The following is a 14,765-nucleotide window of genomic DNA, read 5'->3' as shown; positions in this document are numbered from 1 at the left end:
TAACCTTGAAAAGTACCCAGTAATAATAGTTTTTGTTTGTTTATTTCTTTCTTTGATTTTCACTTATTTATTAATAAAGCCAGGATATTTGGTAAGTATTTTTAAATAATATGGATTTATCTTTGGCATGGGTATCTTTTAACCTAAGTATGTTGTTTCCATTATTCTTAATATAGTTATCCAACATTGTTAGTGTTCTACAAATGAGATTTATTTTTATGTAATATATAAAGTGCTACTGTAAGCAGTTTTAAGTAAGTTACTCTTAATTGTCTGTAAGTTTTACATTTAAGGCATGAAACTTAGTAATGCTATCTATCAGAATAAGAAATGCTTTCTTTTGCATGTGGTATGACATTAAAGATTTGCTAAACTAGAACATGCCTCCAGATGAATGGTGTCCTTATTATAGCATATTAACATCAGGAAACCATGTTTTAGGAGGAAATTTCAGTTCTACTACTTTGCTTAGTACAGTTTGAGTTTTCTAAAAGTATTTGTTGCTTTAAAGTCACCTAAGGAAATGTAGTTTTACCATTTTATAATAAACCTATTTTTTAAATTGTGCGTAATCAGTTGCCCTAAAACATCATTCCCCAGACTTCACTCAATGAATATTTTGTTTATCAATTTATTTTATACCTATATTAGAATAATGCCTTGACTTCAGATTCTGAGAACACTTCAGATTCATGTACGAAAGAATGAAAAACCCTACTTTCATTCTTCTATAGGTACAGGGTTCGCCCTCAGCTCAGTGTAGGTAAAGTTGACCTTGATACATTCCTACCTCTCTGTTTCAGGCCTTTGGGATATCTTGAACCCTGTTTTAGAAGTTGTTCAAGCTTTCAACATTTCCCAGAATATTTTATACAGTCTCTTGTACAGTTATTCTCATTGCAAATGCTGGAAGAAATCAGTTGCATGAACTAATTTGTACTGGTTATCTTCAACCACACGTTAGAACTTGTGGGGGTGATGGTAATGCTGTGTTGGGAACTGCCTATACTACTTAAAAAAGAAAAAAGACTTGCTTACTACTATAAGAAGCAGTTGAACTGATTACAGGTTTTTCACTTTTAAGAGTACCACAACATAATATTTAAAAAGTCTTTTTGTTACTAGCTCTGCATAGAATTCTGTGTTCCCATAGATGTGGAACTGTCTAGATTAGTGGTCGGCAAACTCATTAGTCAACAGAGCCAAATATCAACAGTACAACGATTGAAATTTCTTTTGAGAGCCGAATTTTTAAAACTTAAACTATATAGGTGAGTACATTGTTATTAACTTAATTAGGGTACTCCTAAGGCTTAGGAAGAGCCACACTCAAGGGTTCAAAGAGCCGCATGTGGTTCGCGAGCCGCAGTTTGCCGACCACTGGTCTAGATCAAGACTTCTCAAAGGAAGAATAGGAGACACAGCATAATCAAGGAGATCTTTTTGAAATACGGTAGTCATAGTTTATTACAGTGATGGCGAACCTTTTGAGCTCGGCGTGTCAGCATTTTGAAAAACCCTAACTTAACTCTGGTGCCGTGTCACATAGAAATTTTTTGATATTTGCAGCCATAGTGAAACAAAGACTTTTATTTTTGATTTTTATTTTATATATTTAAATGCCACTTAATAAAGAAAAATCAACCAAAAAAATGAGTTCGCGTGTCACCTCTGACATGCGTGTCATAGGTTCGCCATCACTGGTTTATTATATTCGATTAAGAGCTTTAGTTATATAAAAGCAGACTTTTCTGTTTATGAGTTGTGTGTTTTCAAATATTTGTAGGCCTTGGTATACTGCAAATGCTAAAGTTTGAGCACACCTGCTCCTTAATGAAAACTTGCTGTTTTACAGTATACTGTGATAGAAATATGCACACCCAGCATTTAGAGTACCCAGAGCTCAGAATACATACAGGTAGAAGAGATACTTCTGTATTCCTGAAGAATATGATACCAAAGATAGAGAAGTAGGAAATAATGGGGTTACCTAAGGGTGATTAGTATGACTGGAGAGTAGGAGGTATACGGTGAGTAGTAAATGAAACTCAAGATGAACAAGAACTTCCAGTTATTAGTAAACTTGACAGATTAAGATGCATGTTTGTCTCCACTCCTTAAACTGTCCTAGAAGATAGTAAAAGAATAAATGGGTAAATCCCCAAGGACAATAAATAGGATAGAAATAAAAGACACAGAAGAGAAAACAGCAACATTTTGGAAGGTAAGCTAATGGATAAATGATACCTAACTTAGCAGGTCAAGAGAAAGCTGAAACCTAAGGATGGGAAGCCAACAACAAGCAAGTAAATTGGCATTGAAGAATCTTTGGGAGGCTCAGGCCTTGGACTCACCAGGTACCTTGGAGGTAGGCATACAACATAAAGCTGAGAACAAGAGGATTGGTTAATTTCTATGAAAGAGCATTTTAACCACTCTTCACCCCACTCAAGTTGAGGGGAAAAAACAAAAGGAAGATGTATTCAGGAAGTAGGATTCAATACAGGAAATGTTGAAAGGAGGTCCTACCATGACATCTGTGGTCTAGTCCTACAGCAAGCTTCCAGATTATGATAGGACAGAGGTCTTTAAAATGTTTTAAAGCCCAAAAGATTAGTAGAGTATCAGGAATGTCTGAATGTAGAGGAGTTTTAAAACTGGCAGAATGGAAAAAAATTAATGATGGGTACACAAGAAAACGGCAAGTTGCCACTAAAAAGAACAGTTAAGCATCAACAGAAAACAAATCAGTGGAAGAAACGACATGTAAAGCACATTTCATTATTTAGTTGTGAGTAATATTTAGTCAACATGTAAAAACTTTTATTAAAAATATTTATTTTTATCAATATTATACAAACCAACTTAGTTTGTATAATGTTAAGAACAAAAGTTTGTCAATGTAGGAGTATGTGCCTAGAGCCAAATGATCAGAATTTTGAATCATCTCTCTTCTTCCTAAACAACTTATTTCACTTCTGTACCTCATGTGTAAAATAGGGATAGAATAGCACCTACCTCTATCCTAAGAATTGTTAACATATATGAACACTTGGAGCAGGGTCTTGTGTTAGTAACTATGAGAAAGGAAGATGGAGGCAGTGAACTGTACATGAGGGGTGGGTAGAATAACAGTTGAAAGTTAAAAAGTATAAGTGTGTTACTTAAAGATATAGAGGTAAATAAAAGAGCTTAAGAATTAAAAATGGTTGCATCTGGAGAACAGGAATCGAGTGTATGGGCTGGGACAGAAGGCTGCCTGTCTTATTCTAAGCCTTGAGTGTTAACTCTTTAAATGTTATATATATATAGGGGAAAACTGCAAAAAGTAGAAAGTGCCTTTTGTTTGGATTTTAACTTGAGCCTCAAAGCATTTTGTTTTTATTGTAGAATTCTTTAAACTTATGTATAGGTTGAGAGAACAGTATAGTGAACCCATCACTCAGCTTCAACCATTGTGAACTCCTGGCCATCTATATACTAGCACTTCCAAGCACCACTGGATTACTTTGAAGCAAGTCCTAAACCAGTGATGGCGAACCTATGACACCCGTGTCAGAGGTGACACGCGAACTCATTTTTTTGGTTGACTTTTCTTTGTTAAATGGCATTTAAATATATAAAATAAATATCAAAAATATAAATCTTTGTTTTACTATGGTTGCAATATCAAAATTTTTCTATATGTGACACGGCACCAGAGTTAAGTTAGGGTTTTTCAAAATGCTGACACTCCGAGCTCAAGAGGTTCGCCATCACTGTCTGGAACCTTACATCATTTCAACCAGACATGGCCTTATGTATGGCTTTAGTACCTATAGTGGGCGCACTGCTCAAAACTCCATAGAAAGAACTTGCTGACCAGCTACAAGGAATGAATGCAGTCAGTTTATAACTTTTAGCCACAGTGATCAAGGCCACACTCTTCCGGACATCCTCTAGCCAGTGACTAAGCGTGGCAGCAGTTCTAGGGCGTGGCAGTTTCTACCCAATGTGGAATTGTTTGGTCAGTCTCTGGACCAAAGTTAACCATTGGGCCGGCCAAGAGTTTGTCAGGCATTCATGCTTTTCAAAGCCCAACCTCTTTCTTTCCTTTCAAACTGACAGACCATTATGATAAGGACTTTTGCTACCGAGTCCTGTTCTTGCTAATTTTCGTAGGTTCATTTTTATTTTGACATCTTAGAGCAGCCGTGGGCAAACTACGGCCCGCAGGCCGGATCCAGCCCGTTTGAAATGAATAAAACTAAAAAAAAAAAAAGACCGTACCCTTTTATGTAATGATCTTTACTTTGAATTTATATTAGTTCACACAAACACTCCATCCATGCTTTTGTTCCGGCCCTCCGGTCCAGTTTAAGAACCCATTGTGGCCCTCGAGTCAAAACGTTTGCCCACCCGTCTTAGAGCATTCAACTGACAAAATAGCTAAAAGCATTCTTTTTAAAGTATGTAGAAAAGAGCTAACATATTAGACTTGAGACTTCTATTTTTTAAAAGGCCTGTGTGTGGTTGACCTTTGGTGTATGGGAACTTTACTTTTAGGTGAGGATTTTCTGAAAAATCCCTGATAAAAATGGTTCACCGTGCCTAAACTGTTTGTGTGAACAATATGGTTTATGCCAAACATCTGCTTCTGGGAGTCTGGAATTTTGGTATGTGCTGGGCCTACATGACTAGCTCCTTAAAAATATTGGGAATTCTTTTTGTTTTGTTTTTTTAATTTTTTTTTTAATATATTTTATTGATTTTTACAGAGAGGAAGGGAGAGAGATAGAGAGTTAGAAACATCGATGAGGGAGAAACATCGATCAGCTGCCTCCTGCACATCTCCCACTGGGGATGCGCCCGCAACCCAGGTACATGCCCTTGACCGGAATCGAACCTGGGACCCTTCAGTCCGCAGGCCGACGCTCTATCCACTGAGCCAAACCGGTTTCGGCTTTTTTAATATTTTTAAATTGATTTCAGAGAGGGGGGGAGGGAGAGAGAGAAAGAGAAACATCAATGATAGAGAATCATTGATTGGCTGCCTCCTACACCCCCCTACTGGGGACCGAGCCCACAACCCGAGCATGTGCCCTTGACCAGAATCGAACCTGGGAGGGACCCTTCAACCCGCAGGCCAACCTCTATCCACTTAGCCAAACCAGCTAGGGTGGGAATTCTTTACTGTACATCTCTGGTAGATAGTATTTCACATGGGTTATCGCGTTGCTGGACAAATTAAGCATGTTAGTGTGACTCCACTGGGAGAGAAGTCTGAGTTTGTGCCTGGTTTCCTCTGTGCAACACCCCATGTGCCTTTTTCCTTTGCTGATTTTGCTTTTTATCCTGTCTCTGTAGTAAATCATAGACCTGGGAACAGACAGTCTGCTATCTTGTGAGAATGAATCCTGTGAGTTCCCTTAGCACAGTGGTCGGCAAACTGCAGCTCGCAAGCCACATGCGGCTCTTGGGCCCCTTGAGTGTGGCCACGAAGTTTCAATTGGACTGTATGTGCGCGCCTGCACGTGGTATTTTGTGGAAGAGCCACACTCAAGGGGCCACAGTTTGCCGACCACTGCCCTAGCAAATCAGTGAGCCTGAGGATGGACTTGGGGACCCTAACACATTAAAAGAAATCTTACAAGAAATTTACGAATCCTTAATATCAAATAAACAGTCAACGTTCAGACTTAATTGTATTTTTAAAAAATATACTTACACTAGGGGCCTAGTGCACGAATTCGCACATGGGTAATCCCTTAGCCTGGCCAGCAATTGAGGCCTATTGGGGGGCCGGCTGGCAGGGGGAGGGGCCGCAGGAGGTATGCTATGGGAGTGCACTGACTATCAGGGGGCAACTCCTGAATTGAGCGTCTGCCCCCTGGTGGTCAGTGCGTGTCATAACGACTGGTCGAATGGTCATTCGGTCTTAATGGTTGCTTAAGCATATATATATATGTATGTATATATGTATATGTATTGTTAAAGATCAAAATAAGATCTGCCCATTTCATTTAATTGAGTGGTTAAGTCTCAACCTATAGATTACCCGCCTTTTATTCAGTTTTCTCATTGCCTGGACTTTGCTGATTATATTATTTTTGTAATGGTATTTAACATGTTACTCTATTAATGTTAGTTTCCTGAAAGCTTATACTTAATTCTAGAGGTTTGATGGGTTTAAATTATATTATTTGATAAGGTTAGTTGAGAGATGGTGTTCACTTATTGTATGTCATTGGGAGGCACGTAATACCTGCTTTTCTTCTCTTTTGTGGTAAGATTTTGGGTGGTGTCAGCCTGATCCATAATGGCTTTAGCAGTCATAAATCTTTACCTAAATCCATTGTTTCCTTAAGTGTTGCAAAAATGGTGATACCTTCTATCTTTCCTTCATTTATTAGCTGTTATTCTTTCATAAAGAACTTACCTCAACCAGTTGGTTCATATAGGAAAGTAGGATAAATGAATGATTCTTGAACTTTTTCAGTGTTCAGAATGAGTAAGTTTCCTAGCACTCTCCAGAGATTGGCCAGTGAGATTTTTACTTCTAAGTTTCATGAACTAATGGATTTGTTTTAATCTAACTCAGTTTTGTGTGTGTGTGTGTGTGTGTGTGTGCCCAAATTGTCCCATCTCTAGGTTGTGAGAGCTCCTTCATGTTGAACCTGACATAATAGTTTATTTAGAAAATGTTTTTATTGACTTGAGAGAGAGAGGAGAAGAAAGGGGAAGAGAAAGAGAAACATCATTGCCAGAGAGAAACATCTTAATCCCTTCACCATTTTCAGCCCATCCCACAACCCTCCTCCCCTATGACAGTTGTCAGTCTGTTCTCTATCTACAAGTCTGTTTCTATTTTGTTAGTTTATTGTTCATTAGGTTCCACATGAATGAAGTTGTAAGGTACTTGTCTTTCTCTGACTGGCTTATTTCATTTAGCATAATGTTCTCCAGGCCCATCCATGCTGTCACAACGGGTAAGATTTTCTTCTTTTTTATGTCTGAGTAGTATTCCATTGTGTAAATGTACCACAGCTTTTTTATCCACTCATGTACTATTGATGGACATTGGGCTTGTTTCATTTTGCTTTTGATTTTTAGGTATTTCTCACATTTTGTTGATTGTTTTATAATTATGTGAAACATTACATGGTTCTATAAGTAAATCTCTAAAACAAAATAAATATGTTAGGAGAAACTGTGTCCCTCCTGGTTCCTCCTATAATTATATATATATTTTTTTTTCACATATATATATTCACTTTTTAAAAAAAATATATATATTTTAATTGATTTTTTACAGAGAGGAAGGGAGAGAGATAGAGAGCTAGAAACATTGATGAGAGAGAAACATCGATCAGCTGCCTCCTGCACATCCCCTACTGGGGATGTGCCTGCAACCAAGGTACATGCCTTTGACCAGAATCGAACCTGGGACCCTTCAGTCCACAGGCCAACACTCTATCCACTGAGCCAAACTGGTTTCGGCTATATTCACATTTATTTGTATTTCCCCTCACATTCATTAGAGGGAAAGTAGCACATATAAACACTGTTTGCATCTTGCTTTCTTTGAGTTAATATAGCTCTCCATATGTATCATTCCATAGCAGGTATTCTTTTTTATAGGAGCATAATACTCCATTATATAATTGTATCTGTTATTTTAAGTGGTTTTTCTGTTGTGGACATTAGAGTGTTTCTAGTTCCATTATAGACAGTACAGCTATAAATAGCCTTGTGTATGTTTCTTTTCATAAGGATTTCTGTTTATATTTGGGATGGATTCTTAAAGTGGAATACCTGGGTTAAGAGGTAAATATATAGACAGTTTTTCTGGCTTTGCCCAAATTCCCCTCTATAATGGGACAGTACCACTTTGTATTCCCAGCAGTAATGTATGAGAATACCTGTTTTTCCATAGCCTATGAACATATATTGTTATCAAACTTCATAAAATATTTTAAGTGGATCTATGTTTTAGAATCTTTGGCAAAAGTGTGGTATGGACTATAAGGTGTGATCCTAATAACGGAGCTATGTTGAGCCTTAAGAGATTTAGAGAAATGCAGGTCTTCACTAAGTGGGTATAGTTTCATTAAAGAAGTGTTGAAGGTATTGCATAAGGAGGACCTAGTAACTAAATGGAAACATGAGAAATTGGGGATAACTCCTAAGTTTCTGGGAGTATGAAAGATTTCCTCTAGAGAAGACTGAATATTGGCAGATTATGGGATATGGGAATTCTATCTTGGATAACTTTGATTTCAGGTGCTTCTGAGATGTGTGTTAGAAATGTAGTTGGATATATGAATCTGAAGAGGAAATTTTGGGATAGAGTAGAGCTTTTGAGTCATCCCTTTATATATAGTAAGATATGTGTAGATGAAGATACCCAGGAAAAGAATAATAGTAATATTTGAGCACTTGGATATTGTCTTAAGAGTAGTTTATATTCCCCTTCCATGTTTATTTTTTACATAGCAATTGACATAACATCTCTTTTACTAGGATTATAAAAATACACTTCATTTTTATGACATTATCCACAGGCTTACTATATACATAGAGCGTATATATACATATACTGTACAATATAATTCTGTTCTGAAATAGTAATTTAGTTCCAGGGCAAATGTAGCTTAAATTCTTTAAAATACAAAATGATTTATTTTACCTTATCTTCTATAAACATTTTGTATACAATTTTAAAACTTTGTTCAAGTTCTCTTTGTTCAAAATATTCTGTTCCTGGTGTCTAATTTTGGCAAACTTAGACAAATAAATGGAGGGGGGGTTTTTGCCATTAAAGTATGCTTTTTTTACTGTATTAAACATCAGTAATACATGATAATATGATGTCAATATAATTTTCATGTTACAGCTGAAAAAAGAGTCCGATCTAAAAAAGGAGTTTTCTACCTTATATGGCCTTAAAAATATTAAGGCAGGAACCAAATTCACAGCCATATGAGTACAGTTATTACCATTAGGTACATTTTACATAGGAGATTGAGCCACAGAGATGTTTTAGTAACTGTCCCAAGGCTATAGAGCAGCAAGAAGCTAAAGTGGGAATTTAAACACAGACAAGCTGAAAGTAAAACATTTTGAGTGATGATAATGGTTTCAAAACCTTGCCATATAAGTTGAAGTAAATTCATTTAAAATGTTTTTATTTAAGAGAGAAGATTGAGGGCAGCAGATACATTTGACAGGTATTAGGTTTGTCATGGAGAGAGTATATAAATTTCATGGTGTAACTTAGGCATACAATGGATGTGTTCCAAAGCTTATCTTTGGTTCAGTATCAAGCATTTTCTCTTTTTAGGGTTAAAACTGACACCTCATCACTTACTGTCTGAGCAAAGGTTGCATGGTTATTTGGAAGGCTTGTGGTGGAGGCAGTTATGGCACTGAGGGTAAAATGGGCCCCTTGCAAAGCCTGAGATTTTTTCCCCCAATTAACTAAAATGTGAAATGACTGGCTAATTAGCTAAAGAGTCCACCCTGGCTTAGTATTAATTTATTCTAAATGAATTAGATATATTGTGAGAGTTCTAGGCCTGCATAGTACTTGTTGATTCAGAGCAACCAAACCTCGGTGCTAGAGCTGCTTCTAAATTCAAACCCACTTATATTTTGAACTTGAGGCCCAGTGCATGAAATTCATGCACTTGTTGGGGATCCCTCAGCCAGGATGTATGACTGCCATGCAAATGAACTGGGTTCATGTTCTTATTATATCTAAAACAAATGGCAGAACTGGAACTGGTTCCAAATTCAGGAGGAGGTCAGCATCTACTGTTAAAGTAATTCTTAAACTTGGGTTAAGAAAAGGTGGAGAAAGAAGAACTTGTGTGGTGTTGTTGTTTTAACTACCCCCAAGTTAGCAAAGAATGTCTCACTAAGATTTTAGCAAGAATTATTTATTCTGGTAGTTAATATAATGAATAAATATCATTTACTTTAAGTACCATTAAGAATAATATGATTAGGTTTTTCTATAGGTTGCATATAATTTTAGTCTTCTTTGGCAGTAATCATACGCACTGCTCTGTGATTCTTCTCTTCCTCTCTTCTCAGATATCCGGAAAGTGGTATTGTAAAAGTAAATCTGAAGGATCTTCGACCACGCGCTAGAACCATTTTGAAATGGAATGAACTGAATATCGGTGATGTGGTAATGGTTAATTACAATGCAGAAATTCCTAGTAATAGAGGACATTGGTTTGATGCAGAAATTACTGAATTGAAGACAATTTCAAGGACCAAAAAAGAACTTCATGCAACTGTTTTTTTGGGGTAAGACTCTCTTCACTGTTCTAGCATTGCTGCCTTTGGTTCCACAATGGTTTCTGTAAAATTAAGACCTGCCTCCTTTATGTATTGCTTATGCTTAATATCTAAAAATTAGGAATGTAATTTTTAGATATTAAGCACACGTTCCTTTTTTTTAAATGGGGCCATCTATGAAAGATGGAAATTTACTTACTAAAGGATACTTTTAAAAATAAGTTCTTGAAAATTTTTTATTAAGAATGACCCTTAAATCTCCATAGCTACTTTATGGTTGGAGATATTATTTTAAAGCATCTTAGAAATAACTGAGTGTTTTATTAGAGAAATCCTTGCACATCTCACAGATTTTTTTTTAATAGATTAAATCAAATAATATACAAGAGCATTTCAGTAGCCATGGTCGCCATGAGGATCTATGTTGATATAATAGTTGTGACTGTCTACCTACTGTACTTGTAAAACTATCTGAAATTTTTCTTTATGTAGTAATTTCTTCAACTTACAGAATCTGACAAGCTTAACAAAGATAATTCAAAAGGTAAAAATGTCACCAAAACACCAAATCACTCCAAGGTATTTTCATCATAAATTCTTGAAGAAATACTTTTTATTTTTTAATATATTTTATTGATTTTTTACAGAGAGGAAGGGAGAGGGACAGAGAATTAGAAACATCGACGAGAGAGAAACATCGATCAGCTGCCTCCTGCACACCTCCTACTGGGGATATGCCCGCAACCAAGGTACATGCCCTTGACCAGAATCGAACCCGGGACCCTTCGGTCTGTAGGCTGACGCTCCATCCACTGAGCCAAACCGGTCAGGGCTTGAAGAAATACTTTTAGATGTTCCCCTCAAGTGATACAGTACCCTGCATTGTTTCACAGCTACCTTTTCACACTTCAGGAAAATATTATCACCATCTTTCTTAGTCCATGTCTTCTGAATAGAGTTTATTGGATGAATGGTTACTAATTTACTTTAAAAAAAAGTTTGCTAAACTGTTTTCAATTCTTTATTATAAATAATGTTTAAGTAAACAAACTTGTAAATGCATATTTATGCATTTCTTTATTTAGAATGAGTACTTAGAAGTACATTTGCTGTATTAGGCACTAGAGATTTTAGGATAACCCTGACAGTTTTCTTTTAAATAAGGGAACCGGCTAAACCAGTGGTCGCCAACTGGTGTTCCACAGACCACGGTGGTCCGTGAAGTCTGAAAGGTTGGCAACCACTGAGCCAAACTATTCTTATCAAGTTCTGGTAAATGGATTATTATAATATACTAGAGGCCCAGTGCACAAAAATTTGTGCACTAGCAGGGGAGGGGGGGTGGGGGGTGTCCCTCAGTCCCACTTGTGCCCTCTCATAGTCTGGGACCCCTTGGGAGATAACCACCTGCTGGCTTAGGCCCGCTCCCCGGGTGGCAGATGGCAGGCCCGATCCCTTGGTGCCTGCCCCGCTGCCCTGGGTCACGCACATGGCAGGGCCGATCAGGAGGCTGGGGTGCTGCCCCGGGTCGGGTCATACACAGATACCCACTGCCCCAGGGTCACAGATAGCAGGCGCGGATGGTGGCAGAGCAGGCGGGATGGCGCTGTCCCACCCCACTGACCCGGGTCGCAAATAGCAGGCCCATATGGAGGCGGGGCAGGCGGGATGGTGCTGTCCCGCCCTGTCTACAGTATGCAAATTAGCTGCCATCTTTGTTGGTTAATTTGCATATCGTGCTGATTAGCCAATCAGAGGCGTAGTGAAGGTACGCTCAATTATGTTTGTCTATTATTAGATAGTATACTAGAGGCCTGGTGCACAAAAATTTGTGCACAAGGGGGGGGGTCCCCTCAGCCTGGCCTGTGACCTCTCGCAGTCTGGGACCCCTCGGGGGATGACCACCTGCTGGCTTAGGCCCGCTCCCCGGGGGGATTGGGCCTAAGTTGGCAGTCAGACATCCCTCTGGCAGCCCAGGAGCTGTCGGGGGATGTCCACTTGCCAGTGGGGAGCAGACCTAAGCTGCAGTCAGACATCCTTAGTGCTGCTGAGGAGACGGGAGAGGCTCCCACGACCACCATTGTACTGACAGCTGTCAGTCTGGCTTGTGGCTGAGCAGAGCTCCCCCTGTGGGAGTACACTGACCACCAGAGGGCAGCTCCTGCATTGAGCATCTGCCCCCTGGTGGTCAGTGTGTGTCATAGTGACCAGTCATTCTCAGTCGTTCTGCTGTTAGGGTCAATTTGCATATTACCCTTTTATTATATAGGATAGAGGCTTGGTGCACAGGTGGGGGCGGCTGGTTTGCTCTGAAGGGTGTCCCGGATCAGGGTGGGGGTCCGGCTGGGGTGCCTGGCCAGCCTGGATGAGGGGCTGATGGGTGTTTGCAGGCTGGTCACACCCCCTTCAGGGTCGGGGTCCCCACTGGGGTGCCTGGCCAGTCTGGGTGAGGGGCTGAGGGCTGTTTTCAGGCTGGCCAAGACCCCCGGCGACAGAAGCTCCCATCCTCCTTTTTTCCTTTTTCTTTTTTAATTCTGGGATTTATTTACCTTATATAATCGAAACTTTGTAGCCTTGAGAGGAGCTCAGAGCTGGCTAGGGCGGGCGGGAGGGAAGCTTGGCTTCCTCCATCATTGGGGAAACCAAGCCTCCTGCTTGCTCCAGCTCCGTGACTGCCGGCCGCCATCTTGGTCGGGTTAATTTGCATATAGTCGCTCTGATTGGCTGGTGGGCATGGCTTAAGGCGTAGCGAAGGTGCAGTCAATTTGCATGTTTGTCTTTTATTAGTGTAGATTACATATAATGGATATATCTATGATAACATTGAGGTAACAAATCTGGGATCAAACATCTGCTTATGGTTAATAATAAAGCAGCAGTCTATAAACTACAGCCCACTGACTGACTGTTGTTATGAAAAGTTTATTGAATCACAGCAATGCCCATTCATTTATGTATTCTCTATGGCTGTTTTTGTACTCAACAGAATTGTTGGGTCGTTGCAACTGAGACTATCTGGCTTGTAAAACCTAAACTACTTACTCTATTACCCTTGATGGGAAAATGTTTGTTGACTCCTAAGATAAAGAAAAAGAATGTTGTGTGATGTGCTGAAAATAGTTTATATTTTAGAAAACAGTTGCAGAACTTTATCCAAACATAAGCGTGATTTTATTGCCAGAATTAGGATGCGACTCAATTATAGACTTCCAAGCCACTTGAAATTCTGATATGGATACAAATCATGAAGAAAAGGAGAAAGCACCTATATAAATTGGTTATATAGGAGGTCTTATAAGGTACTTGAGTGCAGGAAGTACAAAAAAGTATGTATACACAATAGGAGAGGATAACAGTACATCACATTGAGCTAAAAAAAACAAAAAAAACTTCCCCTCATGATTCTGAGGTACAGAATCACTTACGGTTAATAAGTGATTTGGGGGACTACAAGTAAGATTGAGTAGAAATTATAGATGGGCAGATATTAGCTCACTAGAGGGGAAAATTATGTGATATTTATCCTAACAGTAAAACACTCTGTCCTATAAAGCATTATGTTCTTTGTCGTTTAATTTTTTACTAGACATGTTAAGGACACAAAGCCAAAAAGGATCCAGTGTGACTTGTGGATTGGAATTTGTTTTTTCATGGTTAGAAATCTTTTCCCCTCACTGGAAATAGTGGGTAAATAATTGGAGTGAATGTATTCTGCTGTTGATAGACACACAGTGCTGCCATGACATTATATGTGTCCCAGTACTTACGTTGCATTAATTTTTGTAGTGCACATCTTGTGCAGAGGTAGAATTGCTGGGTTGTAAAAACTGTGCATCTTCAACTTTAATAGATAGAACCAAATATTTAAGTAGTTGTACTGGATTATATATACTTCCATAACAATATGGAAATTCCCTTTTTATTTCCCTGATGACTAATGAAATTAAGAACCTTATGCTTACTGGCAATTTGGATATCTTTTGTGAGGACCCTATTCCAAACATTGGTGTTTTATTGTTAATTGGGGAGTCTGTCTTACTGAGTTCTAATTGTGGAAACTTGACCATTTCAGTTATATGTGGAGAAAATATCTTCTCCAATCCTATGGCTTACCTTTTCTCTTTAATGCTTGCATAGTGTTCTTAATTTTAAATAGTTGAGTTTATCAAACATTTTTTCTTAAGCTTATACTTTCTATAAGAAACCTTCTTGGCCGAACCGGTTTGGCTCAGTGGCTAGAGCGTCGGCCTGCGGACTAAAGGGTCCCAGGTTCGATTCCGGTCAAGGGCATGTACCTTGGTTGCAGGCACATCCCTACTGGGGGGCGTGCAGGAGGCAGCTGATCGATGTTTCTAACTCTCTATCCCTCTCTCTTCTTCTCTGTAAAAAAAATCAATAAAATATATTAAAAAAAAAAAAAAGAAACCTTCTTGCTTAAGAAACTTTCTAGGGTTGAGGGGTTATGGATGGGGGATGAA

General features: G+C 38.7%; 1 protein-coding gene across 7 annotated transcripts in view; it reads left to right on the top strand.

Moving 5' to 3' along the window:
* Positions 1 to 14,765, top strand: part of UHRF2 (ubiquitin like with PHD and ring finger domains 2) — a 64,274-nt gene that overhangs the window by 18,632 nt on the left and 30,877 nt on the right. For all 7 annotated transcript variants that reach the window (XR_009447595.1, XR_009447594.1, XR_009447596.1 and 4 more), the window contains exon 4: positions 10,078 to 10,296. Coding sequence is in view for 4 of the 7 variants with exons in the window: in XM_059656711.1 (XP_059512694.1) it covers positions 10,078 to 10,296 (219 nt within the window). In the remaining 3 variants the exon portion in view is untranslated. The remainder of the gene's footprint in view (positions 1 to 10,077; positions 10,297 to 14,765) is intronic.

This window comes from Myotis daubentonii, chromosome 11 (genome assembly GCF_963259705.1).
Source record: "Myotis daubentonii chromosome 11, mMyoDau2.1, whole genome shotgun sequence".
Lineage (NCBI taxonomy): Eukaryota > Metazoa > Chordata > Mammalia > Chiroptera > Vespertilionidae > Myotis > Myotis daubentonii.
Note: the sequence above shows the minus strand (reverse complement) of the source record. Positions and strands in the feature narration are given on the sequence as shown.